Below are 23,050 nucleotides of genomic sequence, written 5' to 3' on the forward strand. Positions count from 1 at the left end.
GGGAGGGAGCTCCAGGATTTTGACCCAGCGACAGTGAAGGAATTGTGATATATTTCCAAGTCAGGCTGCTTTGATCCCTTGAGATGATAGAGATTTTGGGGTTGGGAGGCGCTGTCAAAGGGTCCTTGGTGAATTGTTGCAGTGCATCTTGTAAATGGTACACACTGCTGCTACTGTGCATCAGTAGTGGAGGGAGCGAATGTTTAAGATGTGGATGGGTGCCAATCAAGTGGGTTACTTTGTCCTGGATGGTGTTGAGTCTCTTGTGTGTTTAAGTTGCCCTCATCCATTGAGCCTTGTTGATGGTTCACAGGCTTTGGGAGTCAGGAGGGGAATTGTTTGCTGCAGAATGCCCAGCTCCTACCTGGTGAGCCACTCACCTGATGAAGGAACAGCACTCTGAAAGCTCATGATATCAAACAAGCCTATTGGACTTTAACCTGGTGTTGTGAGACTTCTTACTGTGTGAAAGCTCGTGTAATTGTACTGACCTGATAGAATGAAGATAAGCCCACCAGAAAGGGCAACCTTTCCTTTTGCTGTCTCTTCCATGCTTCCAACATTAGTGCATTTCAGACCAAACAGAGCCATCACTGTAGCAATTACACCCAGAATGATAGCGATGATCATCAGAGCGCGACATGCTTGGACATATGCTGCAGGAGAAAGAAGAGTTTTAGTGTTGGTGCAAGACTGAGCCAGGGCTGGTATAGAAACAGCCAACAGGAGAGCTCTTCTATATGAACCACCACAGTGTGCATGCACTTCTGTTCATATAAACAACTATTTATTTAACAGTGCTCGAAGAGAACATCCTTCTTCCCTTTACAGTTACTTATGTAAAAAAGTTTAGATGATTTCAAAGCATTCACAAGAGGACACAGCACCAGTATGCCACTTTAGTTGGCAATCTCTCTCCAAGCCACCACAAGGACTGTTGTGTGAGATGGAATTGCCATATTGGTGTGATAGGGGCCACTCCTCTGAGATTGGTAGAGAAACTCCTTGTTGGGTAGGATACATAGGGCTTTTTACTCTAACTCTGATCCTCTTCTGCTTTTCTTTAAGTGCTTCTCACTAGAAACACAACTAGAATTTCCTCTGGGAGGGAATGGGGTGGGTCCCCTGATCAGCCACAGTGAAAATGCTGCTAATATCGCTGGTACATCTATCTTGGGTATCCATTGAGCTTTCCTTGAAGGTACAATGGTTGATTCATAGAACCTAGCAGAAAATGCCAAAAATGGGAAAATGGTCCATTCCTCAACTCTTAAGGACTGCCAAAATAATCCCCCCAAAAAATCAAGCTAAAATTATTTATCCATCCTATTGGGTAGGAGATGGTAACATTTTCAAAATGTTGGAGTACAATGGTGAAATCTGCTGAATGTAGGATGGGGAATGGGGTGTCCTGAGATCTTCATTTTAAGAAATCTCATGCTAATATGAACAGAGAAGTCAAGCAGAGAAAGTATAGGAGTAGGCTCAAATGAAATTTAAATACCAGCATTGGATTGATTGGCCTGTTTCTAAGCGACATACTCTTTATAGTATTATGTTTTAGATTTTGTGTCTATGTTTCTCTGTCTGTCTCTTTCACCTCCTCCTCTAACCTCACTATTAATCCAATGAGCTGACCTCACTAAAATGTATAAACTACAAAATGGTATAAATAAATCCAGAATGCTGCTTAAGCCGTGAGAAATTCAGCCTAACCAATTCAGCATTGGTGTTTTCCCTCCTTATGTGCAGTAGTCCTAATTTCACGCATTTGCCGACTTCCTATATTCGTTTATCCCCTTTTCTTCAACTATCTATCCAACCTATTCTTAAAGGTGTAGACTTCTAGATTGTGGGGGTTACATAGAATAGGAAACTCCATTGACAGAGACAGGATCAGAACTCCCCGCATACAGCCAATGGAGGCCATCTTCGCTACCACAAAACACAGAAGGGAGCACGGAAAATTCTGCCCCAATCTCTGCCTCATCCATTGATTATGGCACTGCATCCCACAACCCTGCATTCTTGTGTAGCTTCAAAAGGCCAATAATTGCAAGACAATGATTACAAGACAATTGTAAAACAAATCCTAAAATGATTGGCGGTGAAATTTTGACTTGGTTAGTGATATAAAAGTGGTAATAGTGAATCCGCAACCCCTTTTATACTCTGTTCAATTTCATTTCCTGATGTAAAGATAATTTAGAATACAATGTGGGAGGCTGACCCACAGTCACCATTTTACACCAACACCCAAGATTAATTCAAGTCCAAAGCCCTTACTCAAAGGACAATAAAAATTGTGGTTGTAATAAAATTGAAGGCATGGTGTTGATGGTCACAATTAAATGGATATTGAGTAATGAATAGATCATACTCAATGGATCAAGTGATCTTTTCTCACCCTTTACTCTTTCATGGGATGGACTCATCAAATACTAAACAGATGAGGCTGAATGGCCTCCTTCTCTACTGCTTCATTCCGATTTTTCTGAGGCTGGGCCAGACAAATTCATAACATCAAATCACTTTGTGCTTGTTGATTATTAATTGTTTTTTGCAATCTTCTGCTAATTTATCATCAGTTACAATCACTGTCCTAATTTTTGAATATTCACTTGTAATCAAAATAGCAATGGTTTTTTACTTACATCTCACCTCAACAAGTGTGTACACAGATGAATGCATGCTTATGCTCATGCTGTCTCTCTCTCTCACACACACACACACACACACACACACACACACACACACACGCACACACACACACACACACACACGCGCGCGCGGTGGTGTGTTGCAGCTCATCAAGGGAGATTGAGTTACTGTGGTAACACACAACTTTACATGCATGTTGTATGTATATGTGGATAATAATAGTTGAGGCACTTGCATTCTTTCCATCACATGGCTGACCAGAAATCTGTCCAGCTCTTACCATTTGCCATTGGCATGTGTTCGAAGGGTTTGCAGATTGATACTCAACCCACTTGATCCTGTCATGAACACATCTTTTTTGATCATCATGGCCTGAGTGGGATTTGAACCTGGAACCTCAGGCTCAGAGGCTGCCAACTGCAACACCAAACATCCTCATATGCATTTGCAAACACATACAATACATACATGCATCTGAAAGTGCATAATAAATACAAACTATTTTACAAATACTCTCATGAGTTATGCAAGATTGTAGTCAGTAGCCAATAATATTTTTAAGAAGACCATTTTGCTGCCGCAGAAAGGGGAACTGACCTAAAGAATTCAACTTTTTTTTCCAGAACCATCAACTGTGACTAATGAAATGATAAATACAAGGGGAATTTTTTTCCAAGTTCCGTTCATAGATGATGTTGAAGTACATCCTCCTGACTAGAACAATGACCTTTCATCTCGTCTTGTGGGAGGGTGTTAGATCAGAATGACTAACCTTTATCAGCAACATGTTCAACTTAGTGAGCTTTCCTTTTCCTTTTTGGTCATTTTCCTGATAGCTTAACTCATGTAAATAATGACAACAAACTTGGCTGATAAATATCTTACCCAAATCCATGATCTAACCTCAAATTCTGAAACATAGTTTCTCTCAGTGAAGGTTTGGCTCTCTTGAGTAATGCTGAATCAACTGTCTGCTACAGAAACCACCCCCCTCCAAATTTAATTTCTGAAGAAGGCGATGGGCAGAATTTTACGGCTGTTCCTGCCAGTGGGATTCTTTGGTCCTGCTGGCAGCATACTCCATGCCATGGGTTTCCCTGTGGCATGGGGTACAGTCAATGGGAAATTTCATTAACAGTGATGGGACTGGAAGGTTCCGCCAAAAGTGAATGGTGTGCCGACCCCCACCAGCAAGAAACACACTGATGGTAGGCTAGAATATTTCTCCTAAAAGCAACAGGAAGTTGATCTGTAATGTCAATTTTGTGGCAGATTTAAATTCTACGTCTTCCATCTGTAATCCTCACTGTCTGGTAAAATCAGATTTTATACTTCATGAATGTACCTTTGATGGTATTTGAGCACATATAGTGAGGTAATCGAAAGGGACTGCCACCTAGTAATTATTTACTAATCATCAAGCTGTTTCACAACATTTTGTCTAATGTTTCACCTAATAAAGAAACTGTAAGGATAAAAAGGATAAATCCTCATTGTTTTGTTTGTGGGTAATTGACAAAATAGAGTTCTCCAAAAGACTTTTGTGCCTACATCCAACATTTCCTTAAAGGCTAGGATTCATTAATGGGAAATTCCTGATTGGGTAGCTGCCTGGGCCATCTGTAATTTGTAATATTTGTAACATTTCAAAACAAAAATATGCACACTATACATCTGGTTGCACTGTTGGGTATTCCAGTGAGTTTAAACACTATTGGAATATTTTGGAGTTTGGTACATGTTTGGGTTTAAGCAAGTCATAAAATCATGGGGTTACACCAAGGGAGGCTATTCAGCCCATTATGTCCGTGCCAGCTCTTTGAAAGAGACATTCAATTATGATATCCAGTTATGCAGTGGCATAGTTGTACTGTCACTTGACTAGTAATCCAGAATCCCAGGGTAATGCTTGGGGACCCGGATTCAAATTCCACCATTTGCCATTCACCAGTTGAATAAAACTCTAGAAGTAAAAGTCTAATAATGACCTTGAAACCACTGTCAATTGTTGTAAAAACCTATCTGCTTCCTTTAGGAAAGGAAGTTTGCTTTTCTTACCTGGTCTGGCCTATATGTGACTCCAGAGCCACAGCAATGTGGTTGACTCTTAACTGCCCTCAGGGATGGGCAATCAACGCTGACTCAGCCAGCAATGCCACATTCCATGAACAAACAAAAAATAAATTGCATATCTCAATCTTCTCCTTCCATGTTGTTCCCGACCAACCCAAATTTTTCATTTCAAGCATTTATTTGATTGAGAGTCTGCAGAAGGATCTAGATAGGCTGAGCGAATGGGCCAGGAAATGGCAAATGGAATTTAATGTTGGCAAGTGTGAGGTGGTCCACTTTGGTAGGAAGAATGGTAGGAAGGACTATTACTTACGTGGCGAAAAACTGCAGCAGGCAACGGTGCAGAGGGACCTCGGGGTCCTTGTGCATGAGTCGCAAAAACCCAGCCTGCAGGTGCAGCAGGTGGTCAGGAAGGCGAATGGGATGCTGGCCTTCATAGCGAAGGGGATTGAATATAAAAGTAGGGAGGTCTTGCTGCAGCTGTATAGGGCATTGGTGAGGCCGCAGCTGGAGTACTGTGTGCAGTTTTGGGCGCCGCACCTGCGCAAGGATATTTTGGCCCTGGAGGGAGTGCAGAGGAGGTTTACTAGGCTGATACCGGAGTTGAGGGGATTGAGCTATGAGGAGAGGCTGAATAAACTAGGCTTGTACTCGTTAGAGTTTAGAAGAATGAGGGGAGATCTCATTGAGACGTATAAGATGATGAATGGGATGGATAGGATAGAGGTGGAGAGACTCTTCCCGCTCAAAAAAGACAGTAGGACTAGGGGGCACAGCCTCAAGATAAAGGGGAGGCAGTTTAGAACGGAGTTGAGGAGGAACTTCTTCACTCAAAGGGCGGTGAATCTCTGGAATTCTCTGCCCGTTGAAGTGGTGGAGGCTGCCTCGCTAAATATTTTTAAGAAGCGGGTTGATGGGTTCTTGATAAGAGAGGGGATTAAGGGTTATGGGGAGAGGGCGGGAAAGTGGAACTGAGCCACAACAGATCAGCCATGATCTTATTGAATGGCGGGGCAGGCTCGAAGGGCTAGATGGCCTACTCCTGCTCCTATTTCTTATGTTCTTATGTTCTTATGTTCTCCTACAACTTGTCTTATTGGTAAATATGATGCATGCACATCAAATCTGTAGATATGCTTTTGGGGAAGGAGTTTCATGCCAATATTGATAGTTGACAGAGAGTGAAATTCATAAGCACATTTAATATTCCTCACACCCAAAGTGTGCCTTACTTGAAAGAATCTGTGTTTGGAGACAGACTGCTGTAACCTCAGTCCCTGACTCACGTTGCCTTCAAATGAGGTTTAACATTGAAAGCATGGGATTGCTGAATCTTCCTTTTAGTTGCTACCGCAGCATGAACATTAATATTGTCTAAGAGTGATATGGAATAATAGAATCATAGAATCCCTTCAGTTCAGAGGGAGGCCATTTGGCCTTTCAAAGACTGCATCAACTTTCTGAAAAAGGATTTTACCCAGGCCCTATCCTAATAACCCCAAATGTTTCCCCCATTAATCCCCCTAACCTGTACATCTTGGGGCACTAAGGCAATTTAGCATGGCCAATCAATTTAACCCTGTATGTTTTGGGAGGAAATCAAAGCACCTGGAGGAAACCTACACAGATATGGAGAGAACATGCAAAACTCCACACAATCACCCAAGGCTGGAATTGAATCCAGGTCCCTGGCACTGTAAGGCAACAGTGCTAACCACTGTGCCACTGTGCCATCCTGATATGATAGTAATGCCTGACACTATTTATTCTTGTTGGCAATGAAGATCTAATCCAGGTAGAATGCAGGGCAGATAAAATAGCCAACTGGATGGAAGTCTCCCTCTTCACTTGTCATGAAAACACATTGCTGGATTCCTGCTCTCAAAAGAGGATGGGTGAAGGTCTGTTTGTGGCTAATAACTCTATTGTGGGGGATATCTATCTCACTCACGGCACCCAGTTGTCCTGTTGCTCCTCAATTTGTCACCTGCCGGTTCAGCCATATTGTGTGACAAAGTGGTTTATCTGGCACATGGCAAACAATCCACAAAAGAACATGAGAGCAGTCAAAGGAGATCAGAGCAAACCCCCAATGAGCCATTGATGGTCTATCCATCTGCACTTTGAATGCTCCAGTGACTTGGCACTGACAACCCCAGCTGGAGGATAATTACAAATATTCATTACCTTTTAAGGAAAAATCTTTCCCAAAACCCATCTAAATTATTTTTTCTAGTGCCACTAACCTGCTTGACTTCAATGCAATATACCATTTTGTCTTTTCTGTATCAATTAATGTTTTAGATACTCTGATAAATTCTCCTCGTAATCTTGTCTCAATGTCTGATCACTAAACTTTCGTCATCTCACTTAAATTTAGAATGATTTTTATTGCTTCTCTCTGCACTCTCTTCAATTCTTATTGTAGTACAATGAACACTGCACACTCCAATGTGACCTGACCACTATATTTAAAGATCATGGCTATAAATTTCATTGATCTTTACCTGACCTTCCTTGATGTATTCTCACATTCAATTTGCTACTTTAGTGGATTCACCATCTCAATTTAACAGATAAAAGTTGTAAAAAGTAAGGTGGAGGTAGGCAATCATGACTTCACAAGTCACTCAAACTTTGGAACAATGCAGATCATTGGTGAATACAAGGCGGAAATCCCCAGCCCCCCCATGGCGGGAAAGAGTTCACCATCCACCATTGTTAGGATCTTCCAGTCCCATTGAAGTCAATGGAGATTTAGAGTGGTATTTTCCAGCTCGAGGGATGGAAAATTCCAGCCTTACATTGCTTGCCCATATTGCCATGGGGGAACCAGGGGGGTTGGGGCATGGGGGGGTCAACTTCAGCAGGACTGGACGACCCTGTTGGTGGGAAAGATTGAAGAAATCCATCCTGTGTGCACGTAAGTTTTATTTCAAGTAGATTAGAGCACAGAAAGTTAAGCAGAGAATTCTTAATATGTTCAACATTTTGTAGGGTTTTGACAATAAATAAAGGGAAACATATTCCCACAGGTGGCAGGATTGATAACCAGAGGCAGGAATTTAAGATAAGTGGCAAAAGAACCTGGAAGAAAGATGGGGAGAAACCTTTTTCTGCAAGAGCTGTTCACATCTGAGATGAACTATGTGCAAGACTTTTAAAAGTAAATTCAATTTATACTTAAAAAGTAAAATTTTATCGGACAATGAAGGAAAAGCATGAGATTTAAACTCTTTGTATAGTACTTTTGGTGAACCAAGACTCAAGAACAATGGGTTTTCACTGAGCTATCTGATTCAATGATTAATCCCTAGGGATTTTCACACTAACTTCATTGCGGTGTTATGGAAGCCTACTTGTGACACTAATAAATAAACTTGTGTAAAAAAAATCACATGTGCGGCAAAAGTGTGTTGACTTGGTGGAGGGAGCTTGTTTCCTTAAAACTCATCAATTGGTTAGATTGTAGTGAGACTGAGAACTGCTTGGAAATAACTACTGAAATTGTCTTTCCAAGACTGAACATAAATCAACTGAGTACAGTGTCCTCCCATAACAATTAGGCTGATTCTTAAAGGTTAATTAAATAAGGATTAAACCTGTGTAATAAAAGTCTAAGTGTTAATTAATCTTAGGTAAATAATTATCACAGGAACTAATTTAAAGCAATTGTGCCAAAATACTCAATCCTACAAAAATCCTCACGTTTTGCAGTCAGAGGAAAGATGGCTTCAATATTTTACACTATCTGTATGGTATATTTAGTTTCTTCCACCAGGTTTGTAATTCGCACCTCTGATGCTGGTCTGGGTTCCTCCATTTTGAAAATATACTTTCAGGACTCCTCTGAGACACTTCTCGGAACTAAAATGGAGGTTAAGAACTACCCTGTAATAATCTGACCATCATGCAAACCAGCTGAAGCTTCAGTAACAATTTAAATCATTTACTCCAAAACAAGAATGAGATTTTCATTGTTACTTTTGGTGTTTCAAAGAATACAACTGGTTTCCATTAATGGTTGGTTGTGATCTTTGAGACTGTGGCTACATACATATACCCTTAGCAGTCATCAAATATCTGTCTGCTTTTTAACATTTCTTTTCGGGATATAATTTTGTTCTCTCAACCAGGTTTTGCAGGAGAAAAATATCGCCATCATTGTTGATCTGCGTGAGAATCTAACCTAACGAAATTAAACGTTGTCTCAATTCACATTAGCTACCTTTTCTAACATCAAGGTACAACTTTTAGAACATATTCCTGTCTTGGCAAAGGGTTTGACTGAGTGTTAAGTCCACATAACCAGCTCACATTACTATCCACCACAATCGTTGGAGCAGATCACAGAATGTTTATATTGCACTTACGTATGTTAGCATTTTCTGTAAACTTTTGACCAAAATAACAACACTGTATAATCTATGGCTGTATTTAAGCCAAGTTTGAATAGGTAGCTTCAATGAAAAATGCAGAAAATTTGCTCTTGGAGATAGTAAGAAAGTCAGAATTTTCATTTGATTGCAATAGTTTTTGAATTATCATAGAACCCTACAGTGCAGAAAGAGGCCCTTTGGCCCATTGAGTCTGCACCGACCACAATCCCACCCAGGCCCTACACCCATATTCCTACAAATTTTACCCGCTAATCCCTCTAACCTAAGCATCCGAGTATACTGAGGGGCAATTTTAGCATGGCCAATCAATCTAACCCGCACACCTTTGGACTGTGGGAGGAAACCGGAGCACCCGGAGGAAACCCACGCAGACATGAGGAGAATGTGCAAACTCCACACGGACAGTCACCCAAACGGGGAATCGAACCCAGGTCCCTGGAGCTGTGAAGCAGCAGTGCTAATCACTGTGCTACTGTGCCGCCCATTTTTGAGTGATGGTATAAATTTAAAACTTTTTCAGCATTATTCCTTTAGCTTTATGTGTGGGTAATAGGCATTCTTTCATTGTTAAACCAAAAGCAACATAATTTACTTGAATAAACTTTCTTCAAAGTCACTTGTCTGTGGTGGATCACAACAGAATAGAATTTTAAGGACGACTCTCCAAGGCTAAAATTTTAACTTGAAGGAAAGACAATTGGATTAAATAATGTTTCCATCCAATACTAATCCTTTAATTTTTAAAATACTTGCTGTCCTCACCCGGCTTTTTGGCTGTCAGGGGTTAGTTAAAATTGTGACTTATAGGGACTTACCCATGTTATGGCAAAGTAAAACAAATCTAACAAGAAGTTGTAAAAACAATCAATTTGAGTTGCAGCTTTTTATACAATATCTAGTTGTCCATTATTCCACCGTTAAACATCTAAGGATTAAAGAAAAACAATCCTATGGTTCTTAGTAAAATTAAAGCACCTACGAGATAGGCCGAGCATGGTGTCAAACATTCGGCAGTTGAAGACGCCAGTACTATCCTGAGCACAGCTTTTCCACAAATTCTCATACAACCTGGAGCTTGTGATCACACTCCCGTGAACAGTGGAAATCTTCCAGTAATTGTTCGCCAACGTGGATCCAGTAAGCATCCATCCTGCCAGCCCCATCAGGAAACCAGGAATCTCAAAAGCAGTTGGCATAGTCAAGTCTTTGCAATACAGTCTTGTCCCAAGGTGAAAGTCACAAGAAAAAGATCTCCTCACGTTACGAGCTTGAGCACTGGGAAACCTCTTGCTTCAGCTTCAGACACTCTTTCCCTCTCTGTCACTCTGTGCGCTTCATAAAGGCAACCCAACCTTTGGTCTCTTGCTCAAAGACCATAAAATGATAAGGTGGCACGTAAACGACAATAACTGGGTGTGGCCTTGAGTGGCTGTGTTAATTACTAAGGGATGGAGTTTCCTGGTCAGAACAGTATCAACTCCACCATTTTTTTTCAACAAATCTCCAGAAAAGAATGATGCAATGACATATTAATCCAAAATTAATATTACACAAAATTGACTGAAATGTGGTGCAATACACTCTCTGTACAAAGTAAGTATTTGAATTGTCGTTCAGGTGAACTGACAAGTTAGGGACTGGCACAATCATCTTGGTTGAAATAAGGCCTTGACTTTTAAGTAAGATCTTTGCTATTCTCCATAAATGTTGTGTGAAGAACAGAAATGCAAACGGTGTGCATTGATTCAACCTTGGAAGAGATCCTCTCAAAAATCTGCTTCTCTTGGTTTCACTATGTTGGAACCCTTGAGTCAGTCAGTTAAGTTCAGTTAATGTTTGACAAGTTATTGATCTGCAGTATCAATACCCCACGGGACTTTCAGTGAAACTTGACAATGAGAATGATACTGCAGGGTGAGGAGATGATTCAGTTCGGGGAAGGATCAACTACCCAAATGTAGGCAGGCCGAACCAAATTTGAACCTATGTTGCAATGATTGGTAGTCATTGTATGCACTTTAAACTGACTGACTGGGAGGACCTGAGTGTTTATACTTTTATTTCATTGGTAATCATTGTATGCACTTTAAGAATAGCACAGGGAAAAACCTTCGAAAAGAAAACGCTAATGTTACAGATTCAAGCACAAGATTTTACTCCATGAGATTTGAGTTTGAATATCGTTCTTAGCCGGAAGGATAAAAATCTTCTTTCTGAGACTGATCACCAAACAGGTCCATTTGAAGAGTTTGGCTACTCTTAAGAACAAAGAACAAAGAACAAAGAACAACCCAGCCCGGGAAACAGGCCCTTCGGCCCAACGAGCCCGTGCCGCCGCGTCACCCTACACCTATTCTACCCTGCATGTCTACGAATGGAACCCCTAACTTAGCCAGATTCAGGGGAGAATAGTGTCAATTTGGTAAAACCAATCAGCCTAAGAGCACATCTTTGGGGTGTGGGAGGAAACCGGAGCGCCCGGAGGAAACCCACGCATCCACAGGGAGAATGCGCAAACTCCCACGGACACAGGCCCAAATCCATGTATCTGAATCTAGTTCCAACTGGTTGAAAAGTTCACAAATTAGGCATCTCTGTCACAAACAGCTTTAGAATAGTTGATGCAGGAAACAGAAATATTACCTTGCAATAATAGGGTGCCTGTTAATGTTAGGGTTGAGACAAATCATTGGAGGCAAAGCAAAAAGATTTCAGTTTATCGAACCTGGGAGCACAGGGTCGATAAATGGGAAAAATATATTTAATTCTCCAGAATGACATTCCTCAGCTTACTGAACCCCATACAGCTTTCTCTTTCAATAATAAAAGTATAAACACTCAGGTCCTTCTAGTCAGTCAGTTGGAAAATGCATTATATATTGTGGTATTTTTAATCTCTAGCTTGTTGGAGGAATGAGTGCGGAGGATGCTAGGTGCAGAGCAGGCTAAGCAGAAAGCAGATTTGAAGTAAAATTATGTAAAAAAAACAAAGAACATAAAATAGTCCTCCGGCCCTCATCCCTAATATCCCCATATTAAAACAAGTATTGGAATTCATAGCCCTCTTGAAAGAGTACAGGACCATTTGGAGCTGTCAATCAAACAGTGAAATGGCAGGTATCCTATTGTAGTAATGGACTCTTATGAAACCAATCATACACACTAATATTTATGTCAACAGATAGACTGAAATAGGAAGCAATCATTTATTTTAACACTTTGGACAGTCTTTTCAAAGAGTTAAAGTGCAGGCATTTTAACTGTCTTCACAGCTTCCTAATTCAGCATGATATCCTCGAGAGTTATTTTTAACAGTTTTAAAAGCTTCACGGTTCCAATGATTTTAAGCACTTCTTACACAAATTCGTGCCTACTTTTAACAACCCCAAAGGACATTTTACCTCTTCCAAAGTGTACCTCCAAAAGGACTGTTTACCCCCATAAAGTTGTCCCAGGGTTTTATCCAAAGGAGCATTGTACCTCCCCAAAAGGAAATTCTGGTATTCAAATGAATCCACAACATTCAGGCCTATTCCCATGAGGTTTAATTTGTACAGGTCAGATTTCAGATATTGCTCGTGATAAAATTGCACATGAGTGGGGGCAGTTGTGAATTTTTATGCGCAGCTGCCTCTGCAAAATGCGTACGGGTAAACATTGCCAGAGCATGTTCTCACCGCTGTGAAAATGGTAATTACCATGTTTGGCACGCGGAGTTTGCAGGTTCAGGACTCTGGCCATTTTCACAGTGATGGAGAGCATTAATATCCAGGTCCGTGTGCTTGTTTGGACATTGGGTGAGATAGCATCAAGCTGGGTCAGATATTCTGCTGGTATGCAATGTATTGGCTCACTTGGACAAAGGGGTGGCTGAGGGAACAGAAACCCTGCAAAAAATATACATCACAGAATAATGCACCAGAAGTAATAGAAGAAGGAAAAAATATTGGTAAGATTCCATCTTCAATATCGATGTGATATCAAGCTAAGATGTACGAGTGAATGTGAGGGATCAGCTGGGTTGGCCGTCTTGCTCCTAGACAGACGACATGGTCTGAGATTGCCATTAAAAGTGAATCCGTCTCTCTTCTGGTGCCTTGTCTCAGAGGTTGCAGTGCCATCAGTAAACAATTGCATTTCTCAATGTGCCTTTATGGTGGTCCAATTGTGCTCCACAGATGTGTTGCAGAATGCATTTGCCCCCAAAATCTGCTGGCAATTTCCTCATTTGAACTCAGCTCTTTTCTGAACAACATATACCTGTACTTCAGAACTTACTGAGCTGCAAGACATGTCATTCTACAGTCACCACGCCCCAAGGGTGTCACAAACTCCATCCTCTCCGTACTATCGCCTCACTCGCTATTGCCAAGCTAAGATGTGGACTGCCTCTATGGCTTCCCTGATGCACTAGACACAAGCAGATTCAAAAGTGCTCACTTTCCCCCCTCAGGACTCTTTGCTCTGAAGACACGGGCCCAGACTTTCATTTCTGGGTCAGACAGGGGAATTCCTGGCTTGGTGAACCTGACCTTTAAAAGCCGCAGGCGGAACTTGTGGTTTTTGAACAGGAGGGTGAGGGGAGGAGGTTGGGGGTGGATGACTCAGGAGTAGTGAGAAGTCAGAAGTGGACGTTTTGGGTGCAACTAGAAAGCAGACATTCAGAAAGGCTCACTTGAGAGGTAGATTGTCAATGCTGAAATCCCTGAACCTTGGAGGAGGTAGCCTTGCCAATTCAGGTGAGTGTCCAAGTTGCAAATGTTGTCCAACTATTGTCTGAACATGGAACAGATCGCCAATCATAAGCTTCCTTTATGGATGAATTGTCAATGTTGCCTATTCAAAGTGTATTCCACTGAAAACATGGAGTGGCTTCTCAAGGCACAGTCATGGAGTTGGCATCATATTGGCGCCACTGCCTGGTAAAGGGATTATACAGTCATGTAGTTCATTGCCAAGACTCTGTGAGTGCATGAATTAATAAACAGTACCGTGCTTATTATCCCATTGACTCACCTACTTACTCCCCACATATTAGGACACACCCATACTGTTGACCCTCAACTTCGTCCCCCGCAATGTAACAGAGTGACTAAGAGGGAGGAAACAGTCAGGCTGGCAGTGATTGTAGAGCACAGCATATCATTTCAGAGTCACAGCCACAACATACATGATACCAAGCATTTGTCAGAGCCATTGGGGGCGAGTTTCCCACTTTGCCCTGTCGCAGGAGGAATCGATAAAATCGCGTGAGAGCCGAGAAATCAGTTACACACCCGATTTCTCACCTCTCATGATCTTACCAGCACTGGATATTCAGCGCATTCCACCTTTCACACATTTCTGGCGAGAGACTGAATAAATTATTTAAATATATGGGAATTTAAATGATATTAGTGAGCTTGGAACAGAGTCATCCAGGCTCACTTGCCTTTGTGGCCTAGAACTGGAAGCCATTGAGGTCCTCCACCCCTCACCATCCCCCCGGGAAGTCAAGGGCAAGGGGGTGTGTCCCTTGGGCAGTGACAGCCTGGCAGTACGGGGGCAGAGCCTGAAGGGTGGATGCCACCGGGGCAGGGCCTGAAGGGGTGAGAACCAAAGGGAGAGGCCTGAAGGGGCAAGTCAAGGGCAGGGCTGATGGGGCAAGCAGATGGGTAGGGAGGAGGGTCCAATGCACGCGATTGTTGAAGAGGGCAATCGGTCTGGGCTGCAGGAGGATTGGGAGTGATATTTCTAGGTAGGGTGTGCTTGCGATTGGCCACAGACCCCCAGAATGTCTTGGAGGGGGCTGGGGTGCTTTGTCAAAGTTGGCTGCAGTGGCAGATAGCTGACAAATCTCTTTCTGTCAGACCTGTCAGCTCTCTGCTGGTTGCCATTGCTCATGTGCAGCTGATGCCATCCATCGCCTTAAAATGGTGGCGATTAGCCCCAGTGGCAGCCCTCAGGTCTACAAACTGGCTGTGTATCTGATCAAAGAAATATGTCACCAGGGCACACCATCTCGAAAGGGCTCAGTGTAAAGATTGCTGAATGGGAGGGCTTGGTCCCATCTCCTGGTAAAGTGTTAACCAATGGGACTTAGTCTGAGGCAAGGAGTTAAGGTTATGGTTGCAGTGGCTGATCGGGAAGTTAGGGTCCCTTTCCTGGGCAGTGGGGTTAAGGTTAGGGCTAGGGTTAGGGTGAGGGATGCAAACGCTGGCCAGGAGGTCCAGGATCCGTCCCCTGGTAGAGGCCATTCAGCTGTGTTAGTTCTTTGAAAGCACTGCACGCCTTCTCCCCATAACCAGCTAATTTATCCGATTCCACATTTGGTCTACTTCCAACCTCTTCCAGGCAGTGCATCAGCACAATTCATCGCGCACATTCTTTTCCCCCTAATTTCACATAAAGTTCTTTTGCCAAACATTTTAACTTTGTCCTCCTTAGTTATTGCCACTGGAAAAATATTTTGCTTACTTATTTGTTTAGATGAAATGAGCATTGCTGGCAAGGCCAGTATTTTGTGAGCATCCCTCATTGTCCTCGAGAAGGTGACAGTGAGCTTGAATCACGGCTGTCCATCTGGTGGAGGTATACCTATGGTGTTGTTAGGAAGGGAGTTCCAAGATTTTGACCCAGTTCTAACTGTCCAATTAAAGATCATGTGTGAGTTCTTGAAGCAAATAGAAGGCTGTAGCCCTTTTTTGCAGGGAGAGAGAGAGGTGGAACCTCCATGTTTGAGGCTCTCTCTCAGCAACTTCAAATTTGAACTAAGAAATGCTCACAGCTTCCCAGGCCACCACTGTGAAGGGATTACATCTTCATGGTAGTCTACGATTACAACTGTGGCCAAGAGAGCATGTTGAGGAGGGCCTCATCATTATCCGGAGGCAGTGGCCTCCCACCATTAGAAAGTCTCCTCTGGGTGGCTGACGTAGTCCTGAAGCCAAAGAACAAAGAACAACACAGCACACGAAAAGGCCCTTCGGCCCAACGAGCCTGCGCCGCCATCTTAACAATGAGCTTTTCCTCCTCCACCCTTGACCCATGTCTATGCTTATGGTACCCCCATTGGAAACCATGGGGGCCTGGCCCACAGGGGCCCTCAGGCCAACTGAACAGAATAGTAAGACATGTGGCTGAAAATTCAGAATCCAGTTCTTCAACTTTGTGAAATTCAAGCTGTTTCCCAGTTCTATGCAAACTCTTTCTCCAGCGGTCACTCCTTAACCAATATGCCAACTCAAATAAAAGCATATCAAGTTAAAATAACATAGGCTAGAATCTTCTGAACATTTTCATCAGCAGGGTCTTCTGGTCTTGCCAATGGCGAATCCCCACTGTGGATTTCCCAGCAGCGGGGCATGCAGATAAGGATAGTGGCGGGATCTTCTGATCTCACTGCCGGCTATTGGCGGGCTGCCTCCAGTCCGCTGTGAAACCCACTGCAGGGGGCATGGAAAATCCCAATCATATTATAGAGTTCATCACAATACGTTTAATCTCACATATGCAGTCAAAGGAAAAAAAAAATCATCATTGCTGCAGGTGAAATATGTTATGTACCAAATCAAAATGATTGCAAGTGAGATTTGTGAAAGGGTCTATTATTTTACAGATCGAAGAATAGACTATCTCCCAGGATTCTCTCAATCTCCCGCCTTCACAAGAAGCTTTCCAGAATCCCTGAGGAAATGATGTGAACAGATATCGCTGCTGATCTTCCAATGAAGTTAGCACAGCAATTAAGTGAATCTCTGTGGGAAATCCGCACCCCCCCACAACCCTCCGCTTCCTCCCCCCCCTCTCCCAGATCTCACATTTGTGGGATTGGTGGCACAGTAGTTAGCATTGCTGTCTCACAGTGCCAGGGACCTTCACAGCTTGGATCACTGTTTGTGTGGAGTTTGCATGTTCTTCCTGTGTTTGTGTGGGTTTCTTCCTATAGTACGAAAGATGTGCTGGTTAGGTGCATTGGCAAGGCTAAATTCTCCCTCAGTATACCCGACCAGTCACCAGAGTGTAGTGACTGGCGGGTTTTCACAGTAACTTCATCGCAGTGTGAATGTAAGCCTACCTGTGACACCAATAAATAAATATTACTTATTCTTTTTTGCTGCAGGAATGCACTGAAGTGTATATTTCAGATGAAATCATCAGGGGGTGATAGGATAGATTTATTTAACATCAAATCATTCACTACAGCACGTTTCCTCCACATGGTGCAAGTGAATAGCATTTTCACTGTTTAGCACTTTTGCACATTATTCAGTGTGATTCAATGTGGCAATAATCCTGTAATATTTACATACTTTAGCGTGAAAGTTGGAATAAGTATTGCTACTAAACAGATGCTTTACAGGCTCACAACAAATTCTACTCTCCACATCAAACCCACAGCAATGTTGTTGACTCTTAACAGCCCACTGAAAAAGTCCAATGTACCAAACTGCTACAGAAACAATATGGACTGCAATGGTTCAAGGAGGCAACTCACCACCACTTTCTAAAGGGCAACTAGGAATTGGAAAATGATGGCCTTGCCAGCAATGCCCACATCCCATTGACAATTAAAGTTTATAAATAAAGGATGCACACGCTCACACAGGGGGTGATCTTACCAAAATAATTCTAAGTCTAGAACGGGAGTGAAAACTGGAGAGTTTGGAGAGGGTACAGAAAAGAATTACCAGGATGTTGCCTGGTATGGAGAGCATTGGCTATGAAGAGAGGTTGGAGAAACTTGGTTTATTCTCACTGGAGTGAAGGAGGTTGAGGGGAGACCTGACAAGATTATGAGGGTCATGGATAGAGTGCATAATCAGAAGCTTTTCCCAGGATGGAAGAGTCAATTACTAGGGGGCATAGGTTTAAGGTATGAGGGGCAAGGTTTAAAGGAGATGTACGAGAAAGATTTTTTACACAGAAAGTAGAACTCGTTGCCAGGGGAAATTGTGGAAGCAGATACAGTAGTGACTTTTAAGGGGCGTCTTCACAAGCACATGAATACAATGGGAATAGAGGGATATGGTCCTCAGAAAGGTAGGGGGTTTAGTTCAGTCGGGCAGCATGATCGGTGCAGGCTTGGAGGGCCAAAGGGCCTGTTCCTGAGTTATAATTTTCTTTGTAGTTTCACATCCTTTTTTTTGGCGAGGCCACTAGTTGAATCTTATGGCACTCTGTGCAATAAAAAAGCCTTGATTTGTTTCTGACCAGGAAGGGGCACGAGGCTGAATACGCTGGACACCCGGTGCCCTTAAGATTGCGAGAGGTGAGATATTGACTGCAAACCCAATTTCTCAGCTCTCTCGTGATCTTACCAGTTCACCCCACCCATCATCCAGTGGGGCGAGAAGGAAAGATCACAACCATAGTACATTTCTCTAAACGTGTTCTTGGTGATGCCACATCCAAAGTATCACACACTAATTTATAGCAATTTAATCTCCAATAAAGGCACTGAAAATAGAATGTGAAATGAAGGTGGAAAAATGGGACAGGCTGCGATCTAATGCATGAATTTCTGATGCCTACTGCCAGCATGAAGGCTAAAATGGAAACATTTTCTGATGATTTCATTTTGCATGCATCATGAAGTCCTTGGCTGCGTAAATATTCCCTCACTTATATAAAATGTGCCAAGATTAAGAACTTGGGGTGTCATTTATGATTTATGGCACTCGAATTAATATCTGGGTCCCACATTTATCAACAATTTACTGACAATTGGTATCCTTAGAAGGATATTATTGCAAAGAGACAGTGCAACGAAGGTTCACCAGACTTGTTCCCAGGATGGCAGGACTGTCTTATGAAGGGAGATTGGGAAATTGGGCATCTGTTCTCTCGAGTTTGGAAGAATGAGAGATGATCTCATTGAAGTGTACAAAATACTTAAAGGGATAGACCAGGGAGAAACAAATATATTTCCTTTGGCTGGAGAATCAAGAACCAGGGACACAATTTCACAACAAGGGAGAAGCCACTTAGGATTGAGATGAGGACAAATTTCTTTGTCCACATAGTTGTGAACCTTTAAAATTCTCTAACCCAGACGGCTATGGAAGCTCAGTCATTGAGTAAATTTAATACAGATCGCTATATGTGAAAGACATAAAGGGATATGGGAATAGTGTGGGGGAGAAAGGGCATTAAAATGGATGATTGTACTGAATGGCAGAGCATGCTTGATGGGCTAAATGGCCTACTCCAGCTTCTTTGTTCCGATGCCTAGACAGAGACCAGTGCTGGGTAAAATGATAGACTGGGGGAGGTTGTTGAGCAACACTTCAACGGTAGAAAAATGGTAAACATTGTCAAACTACTGTTGAGCAATGTTGGATAAGGATAAATACATTCCCAAATCCTAAAAACTCAGACCAAACAAACACAGCCTCAAATGGATTAACAAACAAATTCAAAGTAAGCAAGGGCGAAAATAATGTGTAGAATTATGCAGGGAAAAAGGTTTTGTGGATGAATAAAAAGGTTGGTGAAGCATGATTATAAAAGTTTTCATTCGGGCAAAGGAAAATGAGAGAAAAATTGTATCTGGAGATAAACCTATTGGAAAGTATTAAGTGGTGTACAAGAAAGAGACAATAATCTTCAAAGATGCAATTAAAATTGAAACTGAGAATGAGCACAAAATAATAAAGATTAGAATGTCAACACCTTACAAGTATTTACAAATGAAGAGAAGGGCAACGTGCTCTCACGAGACAAAGATATCCCAAGTAAGATTAATCATTTCATTATAATTGGGATGGAAATCCAATTCAGGCTAAATTAGCTAACTACAAATAAATCTCTTGGCATAGATAACATTTGTTGCCCAAATTTTGAGAGAGACAATAGGGTGGAGATTTATGAGATACTAACAATCATAAAGAAGGACTCATGGGCTGTAGGAAGGTATGGAGAATTTAGAAAGAGGCTATCGGAATTGAACTGAGAAAAGGCCAACCAGAAACCGCAAACAATAGGCTTACTCTGTAAACTTATGTGAATAATTATCAGGAGCAATCATAGAACAATAGGATCCCTACAGTGCTGAAAGAGGCCATTCAGCCCATCAAGACTGCACTGACTCACCCACTCTGTAACCCCATGCATTTACCATGGCTAATCCACCTAATCTACATATCTTTAGAGACTAAAAGGCAATTTACCATGGCTAATCCACCTCACCTGCATATCTTTGGACATTAAAGGACAATTTAGCACGATCAATAAATCTAACCTACACATCTTTGGACAGTGGGAGGAAACCAGAGCACCTGGAGGAAACCCATGCAGACACGGGAGAATGTGCAAACTCCACACAGTCACTCAACTCTGTAATTGAATCCTGGTTCCTGGTGCTGTGAGGCAGCAGTGCTAACGATTGTGCCACTGTGGCTTCCTATAGATGGTAGATTGACCATCTATAAAAACAGCAGCCATTGTCGACTCAGGACTCCATCCGGCCTGTCTCTTTTACTTCTCTTAGCAAGTAAGGACCCAAGTAGATGATGGGATGCCCTGTGCTGTGGTGTGCCTCGACTTCCAAAGGGCATCTGATAAAGTTGTAAGTGAAAAGCAATTAAACAAATTCAAAGCTGTTTGGAATCAAGGTAAATCCTGGCAAAGCAGAGGAAACTGCTTGAGTACAAGGCGCATTCGCTAGCAAGTGGACCAGGGGCCAGAAGAGGTGATAAGTTATTTTAATTATTTAGTTTTGTTTCCAATGGGCCAGAAGAAAAAGGAATATTCATTTTGGCCTAGAAGAAATCCATGAGCCAACTCATAGTATTGCTTCCTGTTATGTATTTAAGTGGTTGCATGATTGCTTTAAGAGCCAGCCACATAAGTTGATAGTGATGTGATTAGGGAGGTTTCACAGGCTCCTGTTTTAGTTTCATGTTCTACTCTGTGCAGGAACAGCTCCTAGGATAAATCTGTTTTGTAATTTTGAATCCACATGTGTAATCCACATCTTTTTCTTTTTGTTAAAGCCCACAACCCCTAATATAGTTAGAACATTATAAAAAGGAAATTTGCGATGAGTTGAGATTAACACTCTCTCAGACCCCAACTATAAAAGTCCTGCGACAGCTCTCCTAAACAGTGTGGTTGGCACAGTGGCACAGTGGTTAGTGTTACTGCCTCACAGTGGGAGTGATCTAGGTTCAATTCCGGTCTTGGTGACTGTGCTGAGTTTGCATTTTCTCCCCATGTCTGCATGTTTTCCTCCGGGTGTTCTGATTTCATCTGACAGTCCGAAGATATGCAGGTCAGGTGAATTTGCCATGGTGAATGCATGAGGGTATGGGGATAGAGTAGAGGGGAGGGACTGTTAGGATGCTCTTTGGAGAGTCATTGCAGACTCAATGAGTTGAATGGCCTCCTTCTGCACTGTTGGGATTCGATGGTTTTCTGGTTCGAATTAACTTCCAATACTGCCAGGCCCTGATAGCCCCACTGCCTTTCCAACCTCCGGCCTTCAGTTCTGTGTAAAATCCAGGATTATCTCCAGATACTGCCAAAATGAGGAACAATTTCTAATGTCAATAAAGCCTACCCAATACTAATAAATACCAAAAGCTAGGCAATCTTGACATTAGCTCCCAGAAATGTTTTGGGAGCAGAGCTTCTATCCACCTTTTGTCAAAAATGACCCTATTCCAAAACTCTAACACTTCACAATTGAGGCAAGTTAATTCACTAGTTATGGTAAAATAAGGCATGCACAAAGGAGAGTACACAGAATGGTAAAAAGTATTTTACTCCCAACTCCTCTGCAACCTCATTAAAATTTACTCTGATACTCTGGTGAGGCAGTTACCATCAGAGCCTTAACCACAATACTCCAAGCTTAGTGACTTGCCTCTAACTGGTGACCTTGCCGAACATTCATGATGTTCACAGAATATTGGACAGAGTTATAGCATTCAATCTTGCAAGTGCTGGTGAAAATCCCCAGAGAACCATGTAATCATTTGAGAGCTTGATTTATTTAGTCCCTGTAAATTAACAATCACTCATGGGCATTAAAATGATGGTGGAAGAATTTTCTGAGGACGGCGCTCACCCCGCTATCACAGCATACACTGAACTGCAGAGTAACACTCTACATTTGTGATTGGGATATCTGACGATGCACGCAGTGGAGTTAGGACAGTGGAGCATGAGGAGCTCCGAGGAGATTTCCAGCAAGTATGCCCTTGGCAAGAGCAATATCATTGGAGGTCTGCTAGGATTCAGAAAGAGTTTGTTTGAGAAATGGATATAAAATCCCCTTGAGCATATTTTACATCGTACCCATGATCAGATATTCAGGAGAAGTTTCCACTTACAATTTAAGGAGAGCAAAGAACTGTAACTGATGCATTGTACTATCCCCATCGCGTTGGCAGAGCATGTATTCCAGAGGCCATCATAGGTCCAGCTTGCTGTAATTAGTGTAGTAGATGAGCTGGAGATCCTCCACTCATTGGCTGTTGTGGAAACAATGGTAAGGACCACTCCCACGAAGGTCAAAGATAGGGAGAATATCTGAATGACCGTCACTCCCATTTCTTCCTATCGCTGAATAAATGAATGTGAAGCAAGAGAACCTGAAGCTCTTTATCTGCAGAGAGACAAATAGAGTGGTAGTTATGCATCCAGCCCTGAAACTTGGGAAATAACCTCCTTGTTAAAGTGATAGCGTGTTGGTCAGATCAAGATGAATGTGCAAAGCAATGGGAATGGACCTCACGACCAAACATTTGCATAAATAGCATTTCGGCCTTTTGGCTAAGATCAAGTGTAGTATTGACACGCTGTGCTTGGTTGAAGTCATTAGGTTACATTTCAGCTTCATTTGAAGCAATTTTTAAAAGCGGCATCTCGGTCTTTTGGCTAGGATGCAGGTGAGATCAAGCCTTGAAGGAGGAACTATGCCTATTCCAATC

The 23,050-nt window shown here is 42.3% G+C and overlaps 1 protein-coding gene across 1 annotated transcript in view; it reads right to left on the bottom strand.

The window, feature by feature from the left end:
* cldn15la (claudin 15-like a) overlaps positions 1 to 22,670 on the bottom strand; it is a 29,363-nt gene extending 6,693 nt beyond the window's left edge. The window contains exons 1-2 of the mRNA XM_080186336.1: positions 22,451 to 22,670; positions 492 to 656 (exon numbers count right to left, since the gene is read on the bottom strand). Coding sequence (XP_080042462.1) covers positions 492 to 656; positions 22,451 to 22,670 — 385 coding nt within the window. The remainder of the gene's footprint in view (positions 1 to 491; positions 657 to 22,450) is intronic.
* Between the last annotated feature and the right edge of the window lie 380 nt (positions 22,671 to 23,050).

The sequence above is a fragment of the Carcharhinus amblyrhynchos genome, chromosome 3 (assembly GCF_965287045.1).
Source record: "Carcharhinus amblyrhynchos chromosome 3, sCarAmb.v2.hapA, whole genome shotgun sequence".
Classification (NCBI taxonomy): domain Eukaryota; kingdom Metazoa; phylum Chordata; class Chondrichthyes; order Carcharhiniformes; family Carcharhinidae; genus Carcharhinus; species Carcharhinus amblyrhynchos.